Consider the following 25,898-nt stretch of genomic DNA (forward strand, 5'->3'; position numbering starts at 1 on the left):
ATTGCAGTCAATTTTTCTCCTGGCATGCATGTGGTAATATCCTCTATAGTAGGAAGTTTGTAATGTTCCCTTTTGATTCCACGATAAAGGGATCTTGGATCAAGGCATACTCTCAGTTTCTTTGATTTTGGTTTTTCAATCACTACCAATTAGTTTACCCAGTCTGTCGGTTCATCAACTTTCCGGATAACACCCTTTTCCTCCATTTCATCAAGACTAGTTTTCAATCTATCGCGCAAAGCTCTAGGTTTCTTGAAGGATGAATGACCGGAGTTGTCGACTCGTCCAGTTTAATGTGATAGGGTTTTTTCAGAGACCCTAGTCCGGAAAATACTTTCGGAAATGCTTTGATTGGATTGTCCAATTCGGATTGAACGTTCATGACATCATGAATAAGTCCCGCTTCATTTAAGGCTTTAAATCCTAACAGTGGGAACTGGTCTGTTTCTGTCACAAAGAATTCAAGTTCCTTGTTTTGTAGATGAAGTTGACATTTTCCTAACACCTTGAGTTTGTCTCCTGAGAAGCTCGTTAACATTGCATTTGTTCTTGTGAGTTTGACATCATTCAGCTTTTGGAAGATTGAGTTTGGAAGCATATTAACTTTGGATCCAGTGTGAATTTTGAACTTAATTGTCTTACCTTGAACTTTGAAACTGGTAAAGGATGAATTATCAGATATTTCAGTTTTCTTGTTGACCGCTCCAACAAAGTAGTTGTAATCCTCACATTCAGAATCACTTGATCCTTCTTGCAAATTATACACTCTCCTTTTCGTGAATCCTTTCGATTTACAAATTTTTTGGAAGTGATTGGATTTCTTGCACTTGTAACAAGTTTTTCCGTACGCTGGAAAATTTCCTTTTTCATGTTTCTTTCGGCATCTTCCACAGTTGAACATTTCTTGACTTGTTTTTTTTGGAGTTCCTCTTTGTCTGCTGTCAGGGTTTCTTTGTTTCACAAATGTCTTTTTGAGAGCATGGACTTTTTCCTCCTCATTGATTGTTTTGATTTGTTTTCTACACTCTTCATCTGCTCGACACAAACTCACAGCTTTCTCAAGACTGAGGTTGTCCTCACGTAAAAGTCGTTCCTTCACTCTAGATGAAAATGCTCCACAGACAATTCTGTCTCTAATTAGGCCATCTTCCAGGTTTTCAAAGCTACAGTCTTTTGCAATCAATTTCAATTCCGTGATGTACTGGTCGATGCGTTTACTTGGTCCTTGTACCCTTGTGTTGAATCTATGTCTCGCAACCGTTATGTTTGTTTTGGGGATGCAGAAATCTTCAAATTTTCTGATTAAAACATCCAATTTGTCTACATCACCTGCAGCGAATGCAAACGTGTTGTAGATTTCTCTTCCCTCCTGACCTATTACATATAGAAGAGCTTTACATTTTTCTTTTTCACTTTTGTCACTTGGGCAACATCCATATACATGATATATAGATTCATAGTTTGTTTCCATCTTTTCCATTTTTCTGCTAGGTTTCCTTCGTGAGAGAAGTCCATCTCCGGAGGTTGCTTGAAATGACCTTCTGCCATGGTTAATTTCTCTCCACCGAATAAAAGATGAAACATTCACTGTTCACTTCTGACACCATGTTATATTCCTTTTAATACATAAGGAAATCTGTAATTCTTTGTTTATACTCTTTATCTAGCTAAACACATATTTAACATATAACAGAATACAAGCGACTACTGAACATCCAGAGAAACACTTAGGATAAAGTCACTGAAGCACGTGTTGAGTTATGTCCATCATCACGTGTAGGCGGGGCTTACAGTAATAGGAATAAGTTAAGATAAGCAATGACTGATCACTACAGGGTCTTTCTCGTGATCATAATAAAAATTGAACGCCAGTTGTTTTTTCACATTCAAGACAGATTCAGAGCTCCAAACCTCTGTTATGTAAACAAGCTATTGTCATGTTTTATTTACATAGGTTAATATACTAATATGCGTTCGTTCAAAGAAGATAATTTCAAAGAAAAGATAATTTTAAATACGATTTGACAGTTACATGTACTATTGATTTGCTGAACTTCATTTTGTTATAAATATGAAATGTCCTACATGTATATGTAAAGAAAAAGAAGGCACGCGCCTTGATTATATTATGAAGAACTTTAGATTCTGTTTCTTGTTTGTTAATCAACAAATGATGTTCAAATTTTGCTTATCAATAAATGATGGCTTAGGTAGGAATTGTAAACATTAAAATTGATTTTAAAAGATCAGTTGAAACTGTGCCCAGGATCCTTTAATTGTTTTTTTTCCACTTAAGTGATCAGGATCTCTGTCTGTCAAAACTTAAACCGTTCTTATTATTCGTATCAAAGATATTGCCTACATGCTATACACCGTAACATTCTGTTTTTAAATAAAAACACCCAAAGTTTCCAACAAAGTTTATTTTGTATTCCCGTGTAACACTTTACACACAGGACCCGACTGAGTAACTAATAGAACACACAAATTCTACGCTAAATACTAAGAACTGCCCAACCTACAGACTGTCAATCACTGCTAAATTAACCCGTTAATTGTGAATACTATGAATTCTACATTTTCTCATGGCCAGCACTTCGGACATTCAATCGCCTTGAGACTCGGGTGATAGAAGTCAGTAATGCAGATTCAAGAGCTAAATTTCCCAGCCAAATCGTAATGAGCGGTCAAGACCTTATCACATAAACAGATCACTGCAGTCTGTAGCTTCGAGCAATTACTACAAATCAACAAGATTAAGATAATATATAAATCAAGCAGTAATTATACAAACAACTTCACACAAAATTTCACTTTAACACCTCCCTTTCAAAGACAAAAATTTAACTGTCAATAGTTGATTTTTAAGCGGTTAGCTTCGCTAACCACTTTATGGCATGTGTCCGATTTTTCTCGACACTGGAAACTTCCATAAGGCGCTACCTATCGACAACGGAAACTTCAACAGAGCCTCTACCTAGTACCTATGATTTGTTTCTAACACATATAACATATGTTAAATAAAATCAAGACTATCAAAACAACATAGTCTTTCGGTTTTTATTTTTTTTTCTGATTTTGTTTGTCAATGAAATAAATTAAAAATTGTTGTATTAAAAAAATTTTATGTATAGGAGTATTTGGTGTCGAGATTAAATTTCCGTGACATCAGCTGATGGCAATCGGGCCCTGTGACGAAATTCGAAGTCAGCATGAAGTTTAGCTGATAACATTATCACTGTGTTAGATTTAAACTTTTGGAAAAAATGTAAAGCGAGAAATATCATATTTGAACCAAATGCTGCACGAAAAGCAGTAGGCATTTCCGATTTATGAGTTAATTGAAGCCTGAATCGAACAGGTGGTCAAAATGGAGTTGGACACCTTGTGTATTTATATATAGATGGGGGAGAATGTTTCGATATTTGGCTAATTTAGAGACTTACTGATAAAAACTCAGGTGCCTGTGATTAATTATAAGGCACCCCTCATGAACAATAAGTATTTGACCGAATTATGCTACGGGGCACAAGGAGGACGGGTTAATAACTGGCTAAAGGGGTTGAAGGTTATTACCGACAGCAAAACATCGGAGAATCTCTCGATCGAGTTTCATTTACTAAAATATTAAGGCATCCCTTTAATTAACTTAAGTAATACTAACTAATTAAAAATCTTAACGATAAGCACAAATTGAAAATTATATCTAATGAATGATTATTTTTGAAACTTTCCTCAATTCATATGCAATGCATAAGTTGAAACTTTGCTAAATTCATATGCAATGTATAAGTTGAAACTTTGCTAAATTCATATGCAATGTATAAGTTGTAAAACTACTTTTTAATTTGAATTTGTCCAATTCGTTAATTATCATTTTGAGCCTTTGAGAAGAAATAAAAATTAAAATACAGATGCTTACAGACATATTGATAGAAATACGCATACTGTTTTTACTAAAAAACAAAACAAAACAATGTATTGCTTGCAATGGACAATTAAATTGTTTGTTATACACTGACTTTTAGTGAACTTTTGAATTTTTAAAAATACTAGCATTGATGGATTTAACAACAACTTTCCTTTTCACACGTTTTTTTTTTTTACAATATTTCAAGAATAATATTTGCCAAATACTCACAATATGTTCGTTTATACATATCATGCAAGACTCTTTTTTAAATAATTGTCATATTCCATTTACTTATTCGAACATTTAATCGTATGAAAAGTCAATGATGTACATTTCTTAAAACTTTATTATCTTGTTTACTTGTCTTTCTGCCTGTGAGAGAAATAGTTCATAATATTAATAAACAGATGTACTCAGTATCTGTATCAAAAACATAATGAAAAGTGGTCGGTCTCAAAAGAAAAACGGACTCTTGAAAGTTCTGGTGCCTAGAAGAAGTAAGCATCCCCAATGACAGGTCACATCTGCTGACCCGCAGTGAGCCTACGAAACTGAAGCTCTCTGAAATTAATTAATTCTCTGCTCGTCTGTCCGTTTTTCTCAGACTAGCCAGCTAAAGATCTATGTACAGTACTCCAAATCAATTAATCTAAAGAATTTGAATTATCATTTTATTTTCTTTTTGAGTTATTTGCTATAGTAGCCTTTACAGTTACCCAATTTCAGAATCAATAGAGCATGAAAGTCAATTAAATTTGCAACATCAACATATTTTTTTCGTTCTGAGTACTTTTGGACACCACCAATGGAGACAGTTAGGAGGAATTTTTTGAAATTGAACTTCGAATTCCTGTCTTTCAAACTGAAAATCTCAGGTTGATATTTTGAAACAAAAATTTGTGACATAAGTCTGGGATGTTATTGGTTATACCATTTAGTTAAGTAATACAAAATTCAGTGTGTCTGCTTCTTCGATGATGACACTGGAAAAAGATATGAATGCCTACTTTAATATCATGATTCAATGCATTTTTTGTTATTATTCACTGTACATAATCGATGAAAGCATGCTAACCGCTTCTCGGTACTTTCAGTACTTTGATTTTCAAGTTCATAATTCTGTATATTGCAACATAAGATTTCACCAGTCACTAAATTCACTTTAGCCAGTCAAAATAAGTATTAAAAACTTAATAGCAATCAATCCTCAATGGAATAATATAAATCCAGAAGGAATTTCACTGTAAATTCAAACTGAATGCATTTTTGAATTTTATGAAAAGAAAATTTTCACTAAAATTGCCCATAATTCACAAACACATTCTTGCTAATCCGTCTGCATTTGTGTTTTTGCTTCCTCTCTTATATCTTACATCAAAGGTGTACGATTGAAGAGCGAGGGGCCAACGTAAAAGTTTCCGATTTTTACTCTTCAAGCGATGCAACCATGTTAGTGGATTGTGATCTGTTTCTACGTAAAACTTCCTCTCCACTAGGTAATACGACCTTCTCTATCGTTGAATAGTTTTATTTTCCATCGGAAGTAACTTACTAAGGTAAGCAACTGGGTGATCACCATCTGGCAACTGTTGGCTCAGGACAGCCCCAATTGCGTTATTACTCGCATATGTTTGTAGTATAAACGGTAAATTGAAGTTCGAATTGACCAAAACAGGATTTGTCATCAGGGCCTACTTCAGTTTCTTGAATGACTGCACTTCCCTCTGCGGGTTGACTTTTTCTCAGTAGATCAGTCAGTGGGACAGTTAAGGATAAATAACACAAACAACCTTTTTTTCAGAAAACAGCATTATTTCTCATAGATTTACATTTAAATTGACAACCTGAACCTGTTAACCAAGTAAATTTGGGAGAATTATAATAGATTTTGTGATAAGGTTAAAAAATTGTGCAAAATTTTGTTTGGAATTATATAGACGGCCTAACAAAATCTCATATCTATGCACTAAGGGAAACTACGATTTCTTTGTATTTCAGGGATTTATTAGTCCCCTACCGGTGAAACCGGAGGGGACTATAGGTTTCCTCTGCGTCCGTCCGTCCGTCCGTCCGTCCGTCTGTCTGTCTGTCCCCGTCAGTCTGTCCCACTTGGTTTTCCGCACTTTTTTTCTAAACGCTTGCAGATATTGAGCTGAATTTTGGTACGTGAGTGTATCTTAATGAGTTACAGATCAAGTTTGAATTTCGTTTCGCTTCATTAATTTTTGACAGAATTGTGGCATTTTGAATATTTTTCATTCTCACTTGGTTTTCCGCACTTTTTTTCTAAACGCTTGCAGATATTAAGCTGAATTTTGGTAAGTGAGTGTATCTTAATGAGTTACAGATCAAGTTTGAATTTCGTTTCGCTTCATTGATTTCTGACAGAATTATGGCATTTTGAATATTTTTCATAATCGCTTAATTAAGATCGGGTTCGAACTGCGCTAACTTCCGATTGTCGACAAAAATATGAAGCGAGGAAAAGACGATGGATAAATGAGTTGAATTGTCGTCTTAATGTTTATTATTTTATTAGATTTAAGGCATTTACAACTTGAAAATCTTTCAGTTTAACCTTGGACATGACTTTTGCACATTAAAAAATGGCATCCTGAAGAAAAAGGGGAAACCCGGTAGGGGACATGTATTGCTTATGCAATACTCTCAGAATGCTTGTTATTTATGTCATTTACCATCAAAATCAGTCAAAAAATATATATAACCCCGCACATCCATTTTTTGTTTGTGGTAAGTACCCTTAATTATGTCCGCATTTTTTCTTATATGCTGGCGATAGTATCCAGTAAGCCCCAAGAATGATCTTAATTCTTTCTTTGTCAAGGGAAGCGGAAAATCCTTCATGGCCTTCAATTTCCAAGGGTCTGGTCTAATTGATCCCCTTCCAACTATATGTCCAAAACGGATGATTTCTATTGCTCCCAGCTTACATTTTGATGGTCTGATGGTAAGTTTGGCCTCATGAATACGCTGAAGTCAAGCTCTGTTAAATGTCTAAAATGGTCTTCCCACGTCTGACTATAGACAATTATGACATCAAAGTACGCAACAGTATTTTGAGTTCCATCTAAAATACGATCCATAAGTCTTATGAATGATGCTGGAGACGTCTTCATACCAAACGGCATCACTGTAAACTCGAAAAGGCCAAATGGGGTGATGAAGGTGGATTTTTTACGTGTTTCCTTTGCCAGAGGAACTTGCCAGTAGCCTTTTCCAATTTTCTCAAATATTTCATTCATGCGTGAAATAGGATGAGGATCCGTGAGAGATATTTAATTCAATTTTCTATAATCAACACATGTTCTAATTGTCCCATCAGGCTTGTAGACAAAGACAATTGGTAAGGCCCACGGACTTTTGGATGCTGTACATGTAACAAGTCCTTGTTCTAACATTTCATTCAAAGACTCTTTCACTACCTGTTTCTTAGATTCCGGTATCCTGTAAAGTGGGTTCTCAGACGTTGTTTTGATTGTATGTGAGATAAAATCCATTTGTTTTAATGTACCTTTTTGACTTAATAAGAAGCATTTTATTCAATCCTCAGCTATGTTAAGGAATTTCAGAGTTCACATTCCTTGTACGTTGTATTGGAAGTTAAATTGTGACGTCATTGAAATTAAACAAGCCACAAAAGTAATTTACAACATGATCATGCGTAAATAACAACTTGAATTTATTTATTTTAAAATTTTGTAAAATTGCAATACTTGATAGCAATACAGTTGAGTAATAGAAGAAAGCCTTTCGTCAAATATGACGTCATCAGCCTTGACATGACGCAGCACAGGTGATTCAGAGGACAAGATTCACTGGTTTAAAAATTACAAGAATGCTTAAATAAATATAATACCATTGCTAATTTTTATATTTAATAATTAAAATTAAAAGAAAATAATTTATTTAATACAATGTGCAGAGAATATGATCTTATTTAGCAGCATTGAAGCTGCACAGTGATAAGGAATGTAGAGAATATCGCTAACCGATGACCATCCTATCCTCAAATCTCAGCCTTCATATGTCAGTGCCCCTATCTCAAAACCTATAAGCACCAGAAAGGTCACTTATTTTTTTATCAATTCCGTACCTCGTATAATTGACACCGGTTTAAAGGATAAAGTAAACCGTCAACTGTTAAAGTCAGTGCTTCTCGAAAAAGTTCTTTACTCAGGCATTACAATGAAAGATATGTTAAGAAAATGAATCTGAATGATTTTAACAGATACGGGTGACTAAGCAATAGAGATTATTGGAATTGAACTGATTGCTTTTGTAAATTGAGAAAAGGTCCAAAAATTAATGCTGAAGATATGCTCAGAGCTGAGAAGAGATTTGAAAAAAATGTGTATTGTATTTAGGAGTGTAAAAAATTGATTTTAATTACTTTTTGTGATTTACATGTTCATCGGTATTATCAATCAACCATAAAGCTGATTATTTTGTTTTGATGATTAAAAGAAAAAAGTTTTCATTGATCATTAATTGTAAGGGGCCCGATTAATCAATATTAACTGTTTTCCACTGTTTTTGAAAAAAAATAATCCAAATTCATGTACTTAAAGTACACGCAAAGGAGAATAAAAAAAAAAAAAATTAGGAAAATAATGACAGCATTTTAATTGAAATTATTTACTCTTTATTCAGAACCATCGTTAATTGCATTTTTCTTTCAAAATCTTAACTTAGGCACTCTTTAGACATGAAGGATTTGGTGCAAAATTAAACGAGACATGGGTAATTAGATCATAATTATATTTCAATTATGTTTATTAATAAATTGAGGCTCTTGTATGCATATTTATGTATAATCTAGGCATGCCAACCAGGATAAAAAGTCTGCTGTGAACTTCAATCACAAATAGGTAGCTAAGACAAAATATCCAAAGTAGACCGGAAAAAGTCCAGAGAAAAGAAGTAAGTCATGGAAAATTAAAGACGAGGAAAAATGAAGAAAATTCTCAAGGTACATGTGATGTGATGTCATTTGAATGAGCTAGCATTATTTCATGTCAATGGAGCACCAATTCCTATTGAACATTTTGTAGAACATTCGGTAATATGATTCATTATATAATTGATATACCTGTCCAATTTGCTTTTTTAACTCCATATACTTATCATCTTGATAAGAACCATCATTGATTAAGGACTGTATAATTTTTTTTACCTAAATTATATGTACAAAGGTCAAAGGGGGATCAATAAAAATTTGCGAACAAATTGATTAATTGATTGATTGTATATTGTTTAACGTCCCTCTCCAAAATATATCACTGATATGGAGACGTCACCATTGCCGGTGAAGGGTTGCAAATTTAGGCCTATGCTCGGCACTTACGGCCTTTCAACAGGGAGGGATCTCTATCGTGCCACACCTGCTGTGACACGGGGCCTCGGTTTATACGGTCTCATCCGAAGGACCGCCCCATTTAGTCGCTTTTTACCACAATCAAGGGAGTACTGAGGACCTAATCTAACCCGGATCCCCACGGCGCCGAAAAGATTGAAATACTTTCATAAAACAAATGGAATTATATTTCACTGTTCATTTTTTTTCTGTTCATAGTCTAAGGCCAAAATATTTTTCCGAGTCTTATATGTCCTACCATGTAAGTTGATTTTTATAACAAAACAGTCCATTTGTCAGAAATGTCCAAAGCTTAGAAAGGACTTGGATAAGGATATCCTTTTCCAGAAATAACATGTTAACCAAAACAACCCGAGTCTTCTGTCCTAGCAACGTTGTTTATCCAATATGGATACTAGTATTTAGTACGAGGGCATTCTTTTTTTGTATCATTTTTAATATGTGAAAAGTCTAAATTGAACGATAATTTAGGGATTTAATAATAATAGTATTGTAACATTTAAGATATTCAACCATTTTTCTAATTGTAACTTTGCAATCTATTAAAACATACTGGCTAGAAAAGGACACATCTCTTCCCCAGCTTGCTTTCGCTGGGCTACATGTACAAAACAAACTTCATTTTTTTACGCCACCTCTTTCACTTAAACAATAAATCCAATTTATTATTTAACTTTTGAAAAGTCTGTTTGTCTACATAAACCTTGTACAAATCATTACATGTTTAAGATACTTAAAAATATTACCAAGTTATACGTTAAAATTTACAGCCGTTGGTTTCTCGAGTAAGACTGTGACATCAATTTTTCGTCACGAACCACGACATATTGATGACTTTTTCATATTGTGACGTCACAATGATTGAGAAAATCATTACTTTTTTATATTCTATTTTATAGAACATGTGTATTACTATAGTGTGTCAAAATTTCATTCTTATCTGAATCGTGCCTTTGTAAATATAGAGATAGTTTCATAACTTTTCGATCATCCCTCGTACATGTATGAAAATAATAATAAAAAAAGAGAGGAATACGTTAATTGCATTGGAATATTGTTGTGAATTGATAAATCCGTTTTAAAGTTAAGAATTTATTGTAAGTAAAGAATATAAATTTTACAAATACATTTAAGATGGAAAAAAAACGAATTTAACGAGGAATGTTCCTAGACTGACTCACCAACAAACTCACTCACATTTGATCTTTGATAACTCCGCCCACTTTCGTACTGACTAGCCAATTAAATTAATGGTAGAAAATTGCATGAACAGGGGTAATCCGAGTTACATTAATTAACAACATTAAGATTTGTAGAGCTAAGCATATTAACAAATTAAAAAAACACAATCCTAAGATCTAAAACATTACGTTGATGACAAGTATGATATCGTGAGACAGAAAACAAATGTCAAGAACGTCAAGAATTAACATCAAATGCAAACAATTTACTTTCAACTACAGATGTCAAACAAGACAGACAAGTAATAGAACAATTATATAAAAAAAGATTGATGGCTAAAAAACTGTCATTTAGAAACCCTTATAACACATAATGATAACAAAATCATGTAAACCTGCAAAGCAAGAAAATATTAAATTATATACAGTCCCTGAAACGTTCTACTTGAAATCCCACCTGAACGGTTAACGAACGCTGAACGAACGCAGAGCCGACGGTGGGTAAACGATGTGCGGACGCTAAACGCAACTTGGTGAACGATGTGTCAACGGTGAACAGTGAGTGAACGCAGAACACGAACAGAGCGCGAACGCGAGCGCAAACTGAACGGTGAACGAACGGTGTACGCAAGATGAAGGATTTATTTGGAATGCCTCCTATCTTTTCCTTGCATTCAGATTATGTTATTATTCTATAATTCTAGTTTCAGGTGCTTAAATGTAAATAAACAATAGATAGATAGATAAATAAATAAATGATATAAAAACATTTTTTTTTCTGTACATATATGTACCTATGTTTTAGATCGATATTTTTATAACACGATTTTAATTGCCGTAAAACATGTATATTTGTTACCGAAAGCGTGTAGATTAAATATAAAATTGATATATTTATAATGTAAATGTTCTTATCATTTCTTTTTTCTTATTCTTTTTACTAATGAAATAAAAAGACTTCTAAAGTTAAAACTACGTTAACTATGAATTAATTACATTTTGCGCGGTTGAGACAACCATATAATTATGTATTTCCGTGACAAGGGGATTCTGAGTAAAATAAAGGATTTTTTTTTTTAAAATTCACAATTATCTGTTGAGGTACTGCATAAAAACTCCCCTTTTATTAAAATTCTAATGCAAAGTATTTTATATTTATGTGCCTTTTGAATTCTTTTATAATGATTGTTTTAGCTAATTCTGCTTGTATCTGTAGACATTAATCTCGGTCAAGATATTGGAAAGAGGCATTCAAATTATTTGTAATAGATTAAATTTTCAAAACTAAATAAGTAATGTGCTGTCATAGATTTTATTGAATAGAGAAATGTACGAGAGAGAGAGAGAGAGAGAGAGAGACAGAGACAGAGAGACAGAGAGAGAGACAGAGAGAGAGAGAGAGAGAGAGAGAGAGAGAGAGACAGACGGACAGACGGAGAGAGAGATAAACCCCTCAAGTGTCAGATATTTGTTGCATCAAATAAAAATTCTTAATATTTTTCTTAAATATTCTAAGCAGTAAAGGTAATCTCTTTTTTAGATTAACAAATCCATTTGCCAGTAATCAATGGCTTTTATTTTCCATCATCAAGTTCACACAGTTCACATGAATACCACCTGCTAGTAGAGTGCTTGTCCTGTCAATCAAAATCATTCGACACAATGGAGGTGAGGAAATCGCGTTTCACCAAACATGCCGTAAGCAAAGAGTCACTTAGTATTTCCAAGAAGTTTTTATATTTCTCCCTTTTATTTCTATTTCTTATTTTTGTATTCCTGCAGAAAAAAAATAAATAATGGAATTATATACTTGGAAAGATTAAGTTCTAAATTGAATATAAAACATATTCCCTGCCAATTCTAAACACAACTGTCGACACAAATTTATTCAAAAATACTATTGTTTAATGACCGTTTTATGTTGGTTTTAAGACTGATTTTCTTGTGTTACAATAAACATAAAATATGAAGTAAAATTTACTGAAACAACACACTAAGAATTTTATTTCGGAAGAAAAGGCATCTGGGGGAGGTCTTAATTATACTGATTGGCAAATATATATTTAAACATATGTTTATGTACAATGAAGGAAGGAATTTTCCTTTTCTAATAATAGACTATTTCAAACAGTTGGTCTTTTCTAAAATTTAAAATCACACAATCAATTTAATTTGCTCTAAAGATAGTAAATTAACTGAATATTTGCAGTAGTGTTCATAATTCTCAAACCTACATGAAGTTAAAATACGTGTTACTGTAGAAATATTTTTCTATGTATTCTTTTCCTCTAAAAAACGTGGATTATATATTATACATCCACTAATAATTTGTCTTCTTTAAAATTACAACAAATTGATGCCGCGCGTGAAACATTTGTATATTGCCCTTTTTTAAAATTAATATTTAGCATCGTTCTACATACATGTAGGTACTACATGTATTATTTTCCAGGGAAATTTCATGAAATAAGTAACAGCTGAGTTACAATAATAGAAATATTAATATGATAGATAATATTTGCAATGAAATAATTATTCTTCAATCAGGATATCTATGTTAATAAAATAAAAAGGTAAAAATCCTTACCATCAAAGAGGTAAACCCTTTCACTTCGGGGTTCCGAATGACAATGACGACAGAACGATAACTGAACGGTGAACGCAAAGTAAAACGGAACGAAGAGCGAACGGTGAACGTTTTGTGAAGGTGAACGCAATACAGTTAACGAAGAGCGAACAGTGAACGCTCACTGAGCGAACGGTGAACGAACAGTGAACGAATGGTGAGCGAACGGAAAAATGGGAAAGTAGAACGTTTCAGGGACTGTATTGACATAAATATTATTTAATAAATTATTTATTATTATAATAAAGAAGTTAACATATAAATAAATAAAATATACATAAAAAATGAAAAGATACATCTTTATATCGAATTATTGATGTAAAGAATTACCGTACAAAGAGTGTGAATAGATACATTATAAATGTATGCTCATTGTTGTATTTTACAGACAAATATCCCTGATTGCAACACATGAATCTGTCGTAAACTGACTTCCAGGAAATAGACCAATTCAGAAAATGATCATCTGCTGTCAACGATGTATAGATTAGTATTTCAGAAATCTGTCACTGTGACAGGTGTTAATCATGGTCGTCATATTTCATGTGTATCGCCAGACCGGGTCTGGATCAGTGATTGGTACAATCTTATCCTGACAAACTCAACAGGTCATAGACTAGAGCAGCTGAAAGATGTAGGTTGTGGATGGGGAGTACACACCGTGAACTCTGACGGTGATCTAATTTACATTGACAGTGAGCACAACATCAACAAACTGTCTACAGATAACAAAGACAAGACAACATTAATAAAGTACAACACAGCACCATGGATACCACTGTGTGTCTACAGCTCCCCCACCACTGGAGATCTGATGGTCGGGATGTGTGATACTGATCCATGGACAGGCAAGGTAGTCCGTTATAACTCCTCAGGAGAAAACATCCACACCATACAGCATGACAAAATAACAGCTATGGGATTGTATAGTCTACCTATCTACATCACAGAGAACCGCAATGGAGATGTTATTGTATCTGACTATTATTATGGTGTAGTGGTAACAGATCGTAGGGGTAACTATCGCTTCTCATACACAGGTCCTCCATCAGGATCAGGATTATGGTCACATGGAATTTGTACAGATGCCCTGTCACATATCCTGGTGTGTGATGATCAAACACAGTCAATACATATAATTAACTGTAACGGTGAATTTCTGTCACAGATACTGTCTCCACAGCACGGCATAGACAGACCATTTGGTCTATGTTATTATGAAAAAACACACAAACTTTGGGTTGGGTCACTCAACAACAACACAGCAAATATATACAAAGTGGTACATCGAGACTCCCTCACTGGTAAGTAATAATTTATTGTGCATTGATTTTAATGTTAAGTAATGACTTTATATAAAATAACTTATAGAACATGATAGAAAGACATAATTTACACAAAATAGAAATTAGAATGATATATATAATTGAAATTGTCTTTTAAAACATCTTTAATTTGGTTTTTCTTTTATTTAGTATCTAATGTATAAGATATGTCATAATTTTCAATTGTTCAAAATATTTTATAATTTTTGTAAATAAATCAAATGATTTAAAAAAATATAATATTATTTCACATAATTCAAGTAGCTCTATTAGCATGTCATAATGGTAATATATTTGAAAAAAGTCATAAAGATTCTTTATGGAAATATTAAACTTATTTTAGCGCATTCAGTGGGTATTCAGATGCTTCCTAATTCATGAATAAGCATCACAAAATTTCGCCCTGTAAAATTTATTATAAATGATTCTCTGTGGTGTTACCGGTCACGGTAGCCTTATGGTAGAGCGTTCGCTCCATGATCAGGGGGCGGCCCGGGTTCGATTCACGTTTGCAGCGCTGCATTAAATCTTAGATGAAAAGATAGATAGAGACTGCTCATTCCCAAAGCGCTCTGCCTTAGAAATGAAAGTCACGGGTATTTTGATTCACGTTATACGCTGGCACGATAAAGAGCCTTCACTGCTCAATGGCCCTTAGTATATGTCTAAATTTGAAGTCTTTCAGCGGCATACGGTGACGTCTGAATTTATGAGTGAAAATTCTCGAATAGGACGATAAAACAATATATGACGAATCAATCTTAGTGGAAGTCAAGAAATAGCTCATCAATATTTGCATCAAAGTAGCAAAATGTGAAGCGTACTTTTAAGTATACGTACAGTATTATTTTTAGAAATTTACTTGAATATGATATGAAGTTTGTCAGGTGATCAATTCCTATGCTAAAATCAAATCCTATAATGCCAAAAAAACAGTTTTGATCTGAAGGGTCGACTTCATGTCGTATTCAAAGGAAACTCTAAAAATATAAATCATTTCTTGTATGTTTTTTTGTTGTTGTAATATTTCATAAAGAGATAGGGAAGTCTTTGTCTGTAACAATTTTCTATTTGCTTTTATATGTAGAAAAAAAAATACATGCAGAAATAATTTTTTTCTTGTCTGCATATAGTATAAAAATGAAATACCACGGAACAATTTCTAATTTAAGATATACTTGATTAAAATAATTTGTACTCTTGCTTAGGAACTCATAAAATGGATGAGGAGGGTGCTATTAGTAGTCCCGGAGAGTCTTGGATTGCGAGTCTGTCGAAGTTTGGCAGCGATAGACCTGTAATATATGGGGATAGTAATCGTATGGACTCTGGTTTGGGATTGTCTGGGATTGGTATTGAAGAGAGCCACGAAGATCTTCCTGATTACTCTGAAGAGAGTGGAGGAAAACGTTTAAAGAGGGAAAAGAGAGAATTGGCTGAAGAGAAAGGTGCGTTATTTAAACATATTAATCTGATGATTATCTTCTTGTGTATGAAAAGACATTTCTGGCTTTTTTTGTTTTTGTTGTTGTTTTTTTTTTGTTTTTGTTTTTGTTTTTTTTTGCACAAGGATTACGGAAAACAGATGCTACGTGACACAATCAGTGTAGTATCTGTATTTTATGTTTTTAGTAGTTTTTTTTTATGGAATTGGCAACTGATTGACAAGATTTATGTAGTCTTCGCATACCAGACTTGTCTGACAGTTGAGGTTGTATCTTTAAAGATATACTTATTGTTACATCTAAAGTTAACATGCCTCAGAATGTCAGTGTAAAGGATTTGACTTGAGAAACTGTCATTTGATTGCATTGAATATGCAAGAATAAGCCCAAGACCATTGATAAATTAACTTGTAAATTATTAACTTATTAAAATCGGGTTCTTTTGTAAACAAAATGAAGTAAAATAAAACAACTAGTTTAAAAAAGCTGATTTTTTTGTCTGAATACTTATATTGTACCGAGAACTGAATGTAATATGATAAATGGCTTAAAAACAACAAACTAAATTATTTTCTTAGAATGAACTGATAGATTTTACAACCTGAGGTCCAATTTTTCTAATGTAAGACATATTTTTTATTAAAAAAAGAAACAAATTTATGCATGACATTTAATTTAATTTTTTTTTTGGTTGGGGGGGTAACCAGTTTTCACCGGAGTTTCCCCCAACTCAGGTGACTATATCTGTTGGTAAAGTTCCCCCCCAACTCAGGTAACTATATCTGTTAGTAAAGATTATGGTCTCTACATGTATTTTCAAAAATGCCCTCCACCCTTTCCTGGAAAAATGAATTTTTGTTTAAAGTTTAAATTAACTGTACTAGAACACATATAACACAGTCCAAGCAGGTAAAAAAATTCATCCCTCCAAACTTTCATTATTTTTGCACGTTTCAGCTAGATTCATACCATTACTTTCTGCAGTGTAACACCGGTCACGGTAGCCTAGTGGTAGAGCGTTCGTTTTGTGATCGGGAGGCCCGGGTTCGATTCTAGCTCGCAGCGCCGCGTCATACTTAAGACGTAAACAGAGGTAGTGACTGTTCCTTCGCCAAGCGCCCGGCACTAGAAGTGAAAGTCACGGGTCTTTTGGATATGACCTTAAAAACATAGGTCCAGTGTCATGGTAGGCGTTGGCACGATAAAGAACCCTGACTGCTCAATGGCCCTGAGTGCCGACTATGGGTATAAATGTGAAGCCTTTCACCGGCATACGATGACGTCTCTATATGAGTGAAAATTTCTCGAATGGAACGTTTAACAATATAAAATCAATCAATCAATCTTCAGTGTAACCTTACTTTTTTGTGATTAAAGATGTTGGATTTGAATACCTTTTTTATTCTTTCTGTTTCAATAATTGTCATGTCAGCCTAGGTGTGCTACATGTAATTGTATTGGTATATTAAAAAATGAAAGGAATAGAGATATATAAATTTATTCTTAAATTAGTTGTTTAAAGATAAATTTCAATATGAAAGAATAGTGAGAGTAATTATACATGTTGAAGTATATATAAATTAATATTCAAATGTTTAATATAATTTTAAAGACATACATTAACATTAGTTTTAAAAGTGCCCTCCTGAGATCATGTCGCGTCACAAAGTGTTATTTTTGTTTTTATTAAAGATTTTTACAAACTGAAATTCTATTATGCTTTACGTTAAATTATTTATTCATTATTTATGCCCGGAGTTCCAGAAAAAGGATATATGGGAAGGTTTTCATGAAATTTCGCTAGACGCATGTACAAATTTATTTTCGAGTTTCCTCTGATCTTACACGATAATCTTGCTGCACTCGATATTAATAGAAATTTGCAATGTTTTTAAGATGACATATAGACGGAACTAGGAACAGTTTTTCCTTTCACATACGAGGGGTGATCAAAAAGTTCGCAAACTATCTCTATATCTACAAAACTACAATTCAGATTAGTAAACGATTTGGTGCAAACATAGCCATACAGACCGGTCACTGTAGCCTAGTGGTAGAGCGTTCGCTTCGTGATCGGGAGGCCCGGGTTCGATTCTCGATCGCGGCGCCGCGTCATACCTAAGACGTAAACAAAGGTAGTGACTGTTCCTTCGCCAAGCGCTCGGCACTAGAAGTGAAAGTCACGGGTCTTTAGGATATGACCTTATAAACGTAGGTCCCGTGTCACGGTAGGCGTTGGCACGATAAAGAACCCTCACTGCTCATTGGCCCTGAGTGCCGAGTATAGGTCTAAATTTGAAGCCCTTCACCGGCATCGGTGACGTCTCCATATGAGTGAAAAATTCTCAAGAGGGACGTTAAACAATATACAATCAATCAATCATAGCCATACAGAAGTTCTATAAATAGCATATGCTGAATAAAGTTTTGCTCCTTGTTTGTGACGTCACAATGTGAAAATGACGTCACTTTGTAGGTCACTTGTGACGAAAAATGGCTGTCTCAGTCGTACTCGTTTAAAAAACGACTGTAAAATTTAGTGTTCACTTAAAAATCTTGAAAGTAATGTACAATAATTTGTACATTGTTTATTAAGACAAATGACTTCTTATCAATTAAATCAAGGATTGGATTGGTCGTTTAGTGAAGGAAGGCAGATGGTTGAAAATTATACCTGTTATGTTGCCCAGTAAAAGCAAGTTTAAAAGGAGGTGTATTTTTAATAAAGCAATTTGCTATCAAAGACATGGCGAGAAATATAAAACTCAGAAAAATCTTTCAGCTTTTGTGACAGAACGCTACAGAGGGGGTAACGTGACCGCCTATATCACGTGATTCGCGCATGTGAAGAACAGTGACAGATGTGCATGGAATTCGGAGAGGATTAATTTAAAATATACCGGGTAATCAACACTGAAACCAAAAATTATTTCTGTTATGGATGTTATTCAATTAGTTTGCGAACTTTTTGATCACCCTTCGTATAGGTAAATTTTGAAAGTACATGTATATAGACGAGCCAAACTCAAAAAAGAAAAAATATACCTCCTTGCACTCGCACATATTCCTGAACAGAGGGTCTGGCTCAAACTTCAATGGAATTTAGATGTAAACATGGTACTCTTACCAAATCAAAGATCTAGATCTTCCAAAAACACGTTTCTATTTTTTGTAAAAGTATTTTTTCTAGGGATGTCAACGAGTACCCGGTTAACCGGGTACTCGATCGAACGTCCGAGTATCGAATACTAAAATCGGTACTCGGTTACTCGGATGTATATTTTTAAACATTTCTAAGCTTATTTATTAATGCATTAAAACATCGGTTTTAAAACGTAAACTGTTCATTGCACTTGTACATACAGTAATTAGGGTTTCCTATGCCTCTAAATGACCGTTATCGCCTGTGGCAGTGTTTATACAGTAATTATCGTGACCAAACACCTGATGTACCTACCCGGGCTTTTCTCACCTTCGACTGTCGTCTTCCCTTATATTTAGTTTGCTTTAATTATTTGTTTTCATTGAACATCGTTTAAGGTCCATTATATTTAAACAAATTAAATAATTTTGTCAATTCTCCAAAAAGCCGTAAATTCTCGGGAAAGAGACAGACGATATTGCACGTGCGATTGTTGATTTGGATGCATTTGATTACATGCCAATTAATAATGCAAATGGTTGAAGGCAAATGCTTTTAAAATCTTATGTCCATCGTTGCTCCAAAAGTGTACGAAGATCGTATAAATCCGCTCTGTTATAGGATAACTTGATCAAGTTTATACCGTACATATAGCTCAGACAACTTATCACTTGGACATCAAACGCACCAAAGAGTTACATTACAATTACGGAACAGATTATTTTTTAAACAAAAATACTGTGAACCATTTCTGATTTTATTTCTCGTATTTATCTGATAAATAAATTGAACTTAAAAAAATGTTAGATTAAATTTCGTCGGTTACAAAGTGGTCATAATTGTTACAACGCATTTGCAGGTAACCTCCCATCGGTTTTATTTCTACAAGAGTTTACAATGTTTTACAGTTATCAATTAACTTGTTCATATTTATATACACTTTTACCGAGTACCCGGGTACTCGATCGGAAAAACGTCCGAGTAACCGAGTATCAAAAATTGACCGATTTGACATCCCTAATTTTTTCATAAGGATACACATACTGTACAATTGATCATGATGTGTATGCAGAATTAGAGAAAAGGTCGACATTTAACACGTTGAATCATTTGTCAATTTACTTTCGGGCCAATGGCTCATCATCCTTTACATTCTAAATTACGCTTTGGTCAAGTTATATCAGATTCAAACGTAACACATAAAATATAACCAAACGAAATGATTAAGAAAGAATGGGATTTGATGGGATAATTTATAAAAGTTTGTTATATTTTAAAATGACCCTTTGCAATTGGTAAAGTTATATTAGATTTAATCAAGGAAATTAAGAAACATAGCAAATTTCAAAGAGAGATAATTAAAATCGATTTAAATTTGATCGTATTATTTACTAAATGTTAATACATGTACTGTATTTTAACACTGGCATCACTGATTCAAAAGTATGTCATTGCCATTGGTCAGGTGAAATTACATGAAAAAGGAAAAACGATTTTTAAACCTGTTAAATTCTCATTAAAATATTTTGTTTGTTTTTTGAAAAAACTCTCAAGAACAGCAGGGCTTGTGAATAGCTATATAAACAAGTACGCATTCTCAGATAATGCAGATTGAGGTTCATAACGATGAAAAATTAATGGATGATCCGTTTTACTTTGCATTTTAAGGGGGATTTTTTAGCGAGCGCAGCGAGGCGGCGCAAACGATCTCAATAGACTTACGAGTACGAACGGAGGAAATTCAAGTTGAAATCTGCACATTGTTCCAAGAAATTTTTATCTCACCGCGTGAAAAATTCCAAACTCCCAATAATCCTTTGCGGTGCATAGCAACATGATGGCTAAAACATAGCATCAACTTATTTGAAATAATTACAAACAACGATTTAATGCAATCTCCATGCCACAAAACTACCGTTTGCGACCTAAGTCAACAGGACTTTTTATTTGACATCATACTTTCGTCACTTCGGGTATTTCCTATTTTGTTGGAAACTTCCGAAAAGTTCGGAATCTCGATCCCGTGGGAAGTGATTTTTTCTAATGAATTTAGGATAGGAAGTTCAATTTAACGCTGAGTAAAGGTTTTTGATAGTAAATCACTGCGCTCGCCCAACGGTCGCACCGTAGAACATATTATTTTTCTTAATTATTTCATTGCAGAGTTTGCAGAAAAGACCTCATTTCAAACAAAATTGTCGTCTTTCGAGAACAAAACCGTACAATTCAAAAGGAATGGAGATGCTCAAATTAGAATAATAAAACTAGTTGATTCTATCAATATTGAACAAACTTATCCTCAACAGTATCATAGAAATCAGACAAAAACTACTGAATATGAGGACGCCCTTCAGAGAGTGGATTACCTGGACTGCTCAGGTCTAGATTTTAGTAAAAGCGAAAAGCAGATGACAGATTTCTCTCAAATCCAGGTTGATGATTTTTTGAACTGGATGAAAGACTGTAATGAGGTCTTCCAAAAAGCACAGTCTGCAAAATGTCGATCTATTTTATCCACATTATTTGCTGCACATATAAAAGAAGAAATATTAGAGATCCAACCAAAAAATGTGCTTCTGATTATTGATCACTGCATGGATTACGCTATTGAAAACAAAAATCACATATTAATTTTAGAGCTTGTAAGGTTATACATATTCAGTTTTGATTTTAATTTGCAAAGACGTTTTGAAAATAAGAATATAAATTCTGCCGTCATTGCCACACTCCTGCAAACAGCGAAATGCATGATTTTAAGAAGATGCCCAAGGCTTCGTCAAAATGCAATCAGTCTGTCGTTTTGCTATGTATGTAGTGAAGAAAGAACTCTTGTGATGATAATGTCATACAATGGAATTATAGAAATGAAAGATGGAATCCCGGAGAAAGCCATGGGGATTGATCTTGTACTGTATAACTATACACAACCATCTGATGAGGCATATACTGTATGTAATTCCTTTATGGCTTCTTCTTTCGCGATAAACTTGCCTGTTATTGCAGAAAATGAAGCAAGAAAACTTTTTAAGAAGCATTCTAACCTCACACTGATATCAGCATCCCCATTTAAATCAATAGGGTATTCAAAAGGAAAGCATAGGGTTGTCGAAAAACCATGTATTAGTCTATTATGTCTACATAAAGGATTTATACCAATTGGAGAAAGAGAGTTTCCAAAACAAATCAATGGGTTTGATGTAGACGTGCAGGAGGGATATTGTTCTTTTGGAGGTGGTAGATCTATAGACTTTGGAGGACATATCCGTCGTGCAAGAGGAATTAACACGCCTGGAAATGGAAGCATTGGGGGTTTTGTTGATTTGCCAAATGGTTTATTTGGTTTAATAACGTGTGCTCATGTTGTATTTTCATCAGATGAATTAATAATACCAAATAGTGAAATGCTTAACTTTGTACTGGGCAAAGGGATCGATTTAAACGTAGAATTTTTTGATAAGACTCAGCATAATTTTCAAGTGTGTGGCACCATTGTGAATAAAAGTTTTCCATCATCATCAGTCAACAATTCAGTTGATGCTGCTTTGATCAAACTTGACCCAACTGTTAATGAATTTGAATTTCCAGTTACTGATCAACTTTATTCAGCAGGTAAGCTTTCTGAAAATTTCTTGTTCTCTTTAGTCACCAAAGAATCTGAGGAAGGAAGTGGATAAGACAAACCGAATGCCCTTGCTGGGTTTGATTTTAATTCACTTGAGCTAAAAGCTCTTCTGATCACCCGTTGCAATTGACTATCGTCCGTTTGTCTAGGTATCCGTCCGTGTGTTAATTTTTCATATCTTCAACTTCTTCTCAAGAATCATTTGGCATATTTTAATCAAACTTGGTTTAAAGCACCCTTTTGTTATTAGAAATTTAAATTGTTAAAATGAAGGACCTATTCTCCTTTCAAGGGGAGATAATAAAAATAGACAAAAATGGGTGGGTCATTAAAAGATCTTAGAATCATTGGTCCAGAAAAAGTGAAACATTTTGAAAGCATCCTATGGTTGACATCATGACCCACAGGGTAGGGTAGGGTAGAGTAGGGCCACAATAGGGGATCCAAGTTTTACATAGAAATAAATAGGAGAGATCTTTAGAAATCTTCTTCGCAAGAAGAGTTGGCCAGAAAAGCTAAAACTTAGTATGTGGAAGCATCCTTGGGTAGTGTTAATTCTAAATTGTTCAAGGATGGCACTGGGAAAAGGGCGGTCAATAATAGGGAAATCCATAGGAAAGATCTTTAAAATGTAAATTGTCTATTTTTGTTAAATTGTTTACTGAAGATTCAAAGAGAAAAGTGTTTATAGTTTAAAAGAGCATTTTATGAAGATTCAAATAGAATTAGATATGTTTAATTATAACTTTGTTTTTCAATTACAGGATTTGACCCAAACAATCCGCCTTTGTTTACTGGCGAAGTTGTTAATGTACCAGATCCTGATCCTGTTTCTAAAGTCAGCAGCAGAATACCAGATAAATCAGACAGTGTCGTAAAATACGGTAGTAAAACAAGATTTACTATTGGAAATCTTTACTTTAATGGGGCACATATCCGCTTTGTGGACGATACTGGAAACTTGCCAGACAATACTATTGCTGTAATGTGTAACCAAATTGAAATTCAGAGCCTTCCTCATGGAACATTTTTTGAGCCTGGTGATTCTGGAGCCTTTGTGTTTTGTATCAACCCTGATAAGAAACTGAGTTGTATAGGGATGGCCATAGGTTCTACAACGAAAGGAACCTGTTTTGTAACACCAATGACTAGAATTTTAGATTCTTTTGGTCTTCCTCATATATTAAAGCCAGGTCCTTCAATTTCCTCTGAAAACACATCTAGATCGTCGGGAAATCCTTCAAGTTCTCACTTATCACAACAAAGTAATGCATCGTCCGAGCTAGGTTTAGAAGCAATACTGCTTAAATTACAAATGTCAATAACTGATGTTCAAAATCAGCAAAGAAACATTCAGTCTTCATTACATAGTGTGCAAATAGAAGTTGGGAATTTAAAGACGGAAGTTGGAAATTTGAAAACGGAAGTTCAAGCAGAATTTGGAAACTTGAGAACAGAAGTTCAAAGGGAAGTTGGAAACTTGAGAACGGAGGTTCAAGTAGAAAATGAAAATTTGAGAACGCAAGTTCAAACGGAAGTTGGGGTTCTGAAAACTCAAGTTCAAGAAATTAAGGAGGAATATACGACCAGGTCTTCTGTAAGCTCGCCTGACATCAATCAAAATTAAATACCTTTGTGATCATCCTGTACTGAATCCTATACTGAGTTTACAGACGTAATCTTGGTCAACCTTTTGGATTACTGATGGCTGATAATTATAATTAATATCCTATAAAGCATTACTTTAGCTCTACTGGTGGACAACAAGAAAAATTCATGCGATAGCTAGGTGTGTATTACAACGCACTTTGAAAAATCATTAAATTTGGGATCCAGTAACATGAAATGCATAAATATAAATATACATTTTATTTTCAAAGTGCGTTAATATAGATCATATTAAAAAATAAGCACGGCCTAGTCATATTCTGCTTTGTTTAAGATATAATAAAGAATGATTGGAACCCTTTTAGATAATTTTTTCATGAAGACGTGACATAAGGATCTGAAATATAGACGCTTATAAGAATGCAAGAAATGTGGCAAAATGGAATCTAAGTTTGTATGCTCAATGAAAACAATTTTCCGACACAACATCGTTCATTTTAAATATATTTGATACGTATTTAAAAGTTGTTTATTCTCAAGAAAGTGGCCTTTATTTAACAGCTTGTTATTTTTTAGATAAGTATTTAGATGATTATAAATTAATCATAAATTTGATTTTGTGATTTGTATTTGATGTCGAAAAGTTTCTTTCGCCAGAGATTAGTCAATTGGCAATTCTTGCTAAGATCTTCGATATGAGATGGCTCCTCAGCTTCAATTGATATGGAGCGTTATTTTTTTTTTAAGAAAAGCTTTGTTCATTTTCCTTTTCATTAATTGTTAGTCAATTTAAATCTTATGAGAAAATGTGATAACATTTTGGAAAGAAAAATAAAAAAGGGGGCTGAATGAAAGTGTTTTTCTACATTTCTGGTCTCCATTTTCGATAAGGGCAATTTAATTCACCGGTTGTACGAATGAATCATCAGAAAGTAAATCTTAGTCAGGAAATTTTATTTTTCATAGTGCTATTAGTACCTCCATGGAAAATATTGTTTATGTACATTTTTCAACACACTTTTCAAAAATTAAGTGCGTTGATTTTGTACCAATTTTGACACACTTTAAAAATTCCAGTTTTTTTTTTAACGTTGCCATAGCTAGGTGTCTGTCGTCTACTTGTATGTCTGTTCATCTGTCTGTAAACAATTTTAAACGCTACTCCGCCTAGAGTTTTAGTCTGATGATAATTAAATTTTGTTATATACCGAAAGGAAAAGAAGCGTAAGGTAATCTTTTCAGGTGAATTAAAATTATGTTTTCTTAATTTTTTTCAGTGTTCCGTGTTTCTATCTAACTTTTAATAATTTTTCAAAAAGATAAAACCAAAATCCCATTTGATTTTGTATACGCAGGGGTGATAAGGAACCATACAGAATAATTCTACCTTGACTAAGTCAGTGACACAATATGACGTCATAGTGGGCGAAATGACGTCAATTTTAAAGCACAGGTTTTCGTAATATTAGTTTTTAGAGATGTAATTTAACTCTAGGAAAGAAATTGAAACGTGTAAAGATTAACATCAAATACAATGTTTTTATTTTGTTATTCTGTATTTGTCTGTATCTGTCAATTTGATTAAAATCTAACAACGATGACGTCATATGTGTAAATCGAGTAACTTTGAAATTGATCATG

At 33.7% G+C, this 25,898-nt stretch overlaps 3 protein-coding genes across 4 annotated transcripts; 2 read left to right on the top strand and 1 right to left on the bottom strand.

Annotated features, from left to right (window-relative positions):
* Positions 1–223: 223 nt before the first annotated feature.
* Positions 224–1,480, bottom strand: LOC134257995 (uncharacterized). The gene has a single exon (XM_062740560.1). The coding sequence runs from the start codon at positions 1,478–1,480 to the stop codon at positions 224–226; it is 1,257 nt and encodes a 418-aa protein (XP_062596544.1).
* Positions 1,481–13,593: 12,113 nt separating this feature from the next.
* Positions 13,594–16,231, top strand: LOC134257996 (uncharacterized). The gene is made up of 3 exons (XM_062740561.1): positions 13,594–14,419; positions 15,649–15,888; positions 16,167–16,231. Exons 1-3 carry the CDS (start codon positions 13,594–13,596, stop codon positions 16,229–16,231), a joined length of 1,131 nt encoding a protein of 376 aa, XP_062596545.1.
* A 5,257-nt stretch (positions 16,232–21,488) lies between these two features.
* LOC134257997 (uncharacterized) lies at positions 21,489–25,098 on the top strand. 2 transcript variants are annotated; one of them, XR_009990051.1, is made up of 3 exons: positions 21,570–22,636; positions 23,414–24,438; positions 24,623–25,098. XR_009990051.1 is itself a non-coding variant. In XM_062740562.1 (2 exons), the coding sequence occupies exons 1-2, from the start codon at positions 21,622–21,624 to the stop codon at positions 24,274–24,276; spliced, it is 1,878 nt and encodes a 625-aa protein (XP_062596546.1). In that variant the 5' UTR covers positions 21,489–21,621; the 3' UTR covers positions 24,277–25,098. The 2 variants fall into 2 exon arrangements, 1 of the variants encoding a protein (XP_062596546.1); XM_062740562.1 differs by having other exon boundaries at positions 21,489–22,636; positions 23,414–25,098.
* Positions 25,099–25,898: the final 800 nt, after the last annotated feature.

This window comes from Saccostrea cucullata, unplaced genomic scaffold (assembly GCF_032062105.1).
Source record: "Saccostrea cucullata isolate Sc308-1 unplaced genomic scaffold, CSIRO_AGI_Scuc_v1 ctg3287, whole genome shotgun sequence".
NCBI classification, from domain to species: Eukaryota; Metazoa; Mollusca; class Bivalvia; order Ostreida; family Ostreidae; genus Saccostrea; species Saccostrea cuccullata.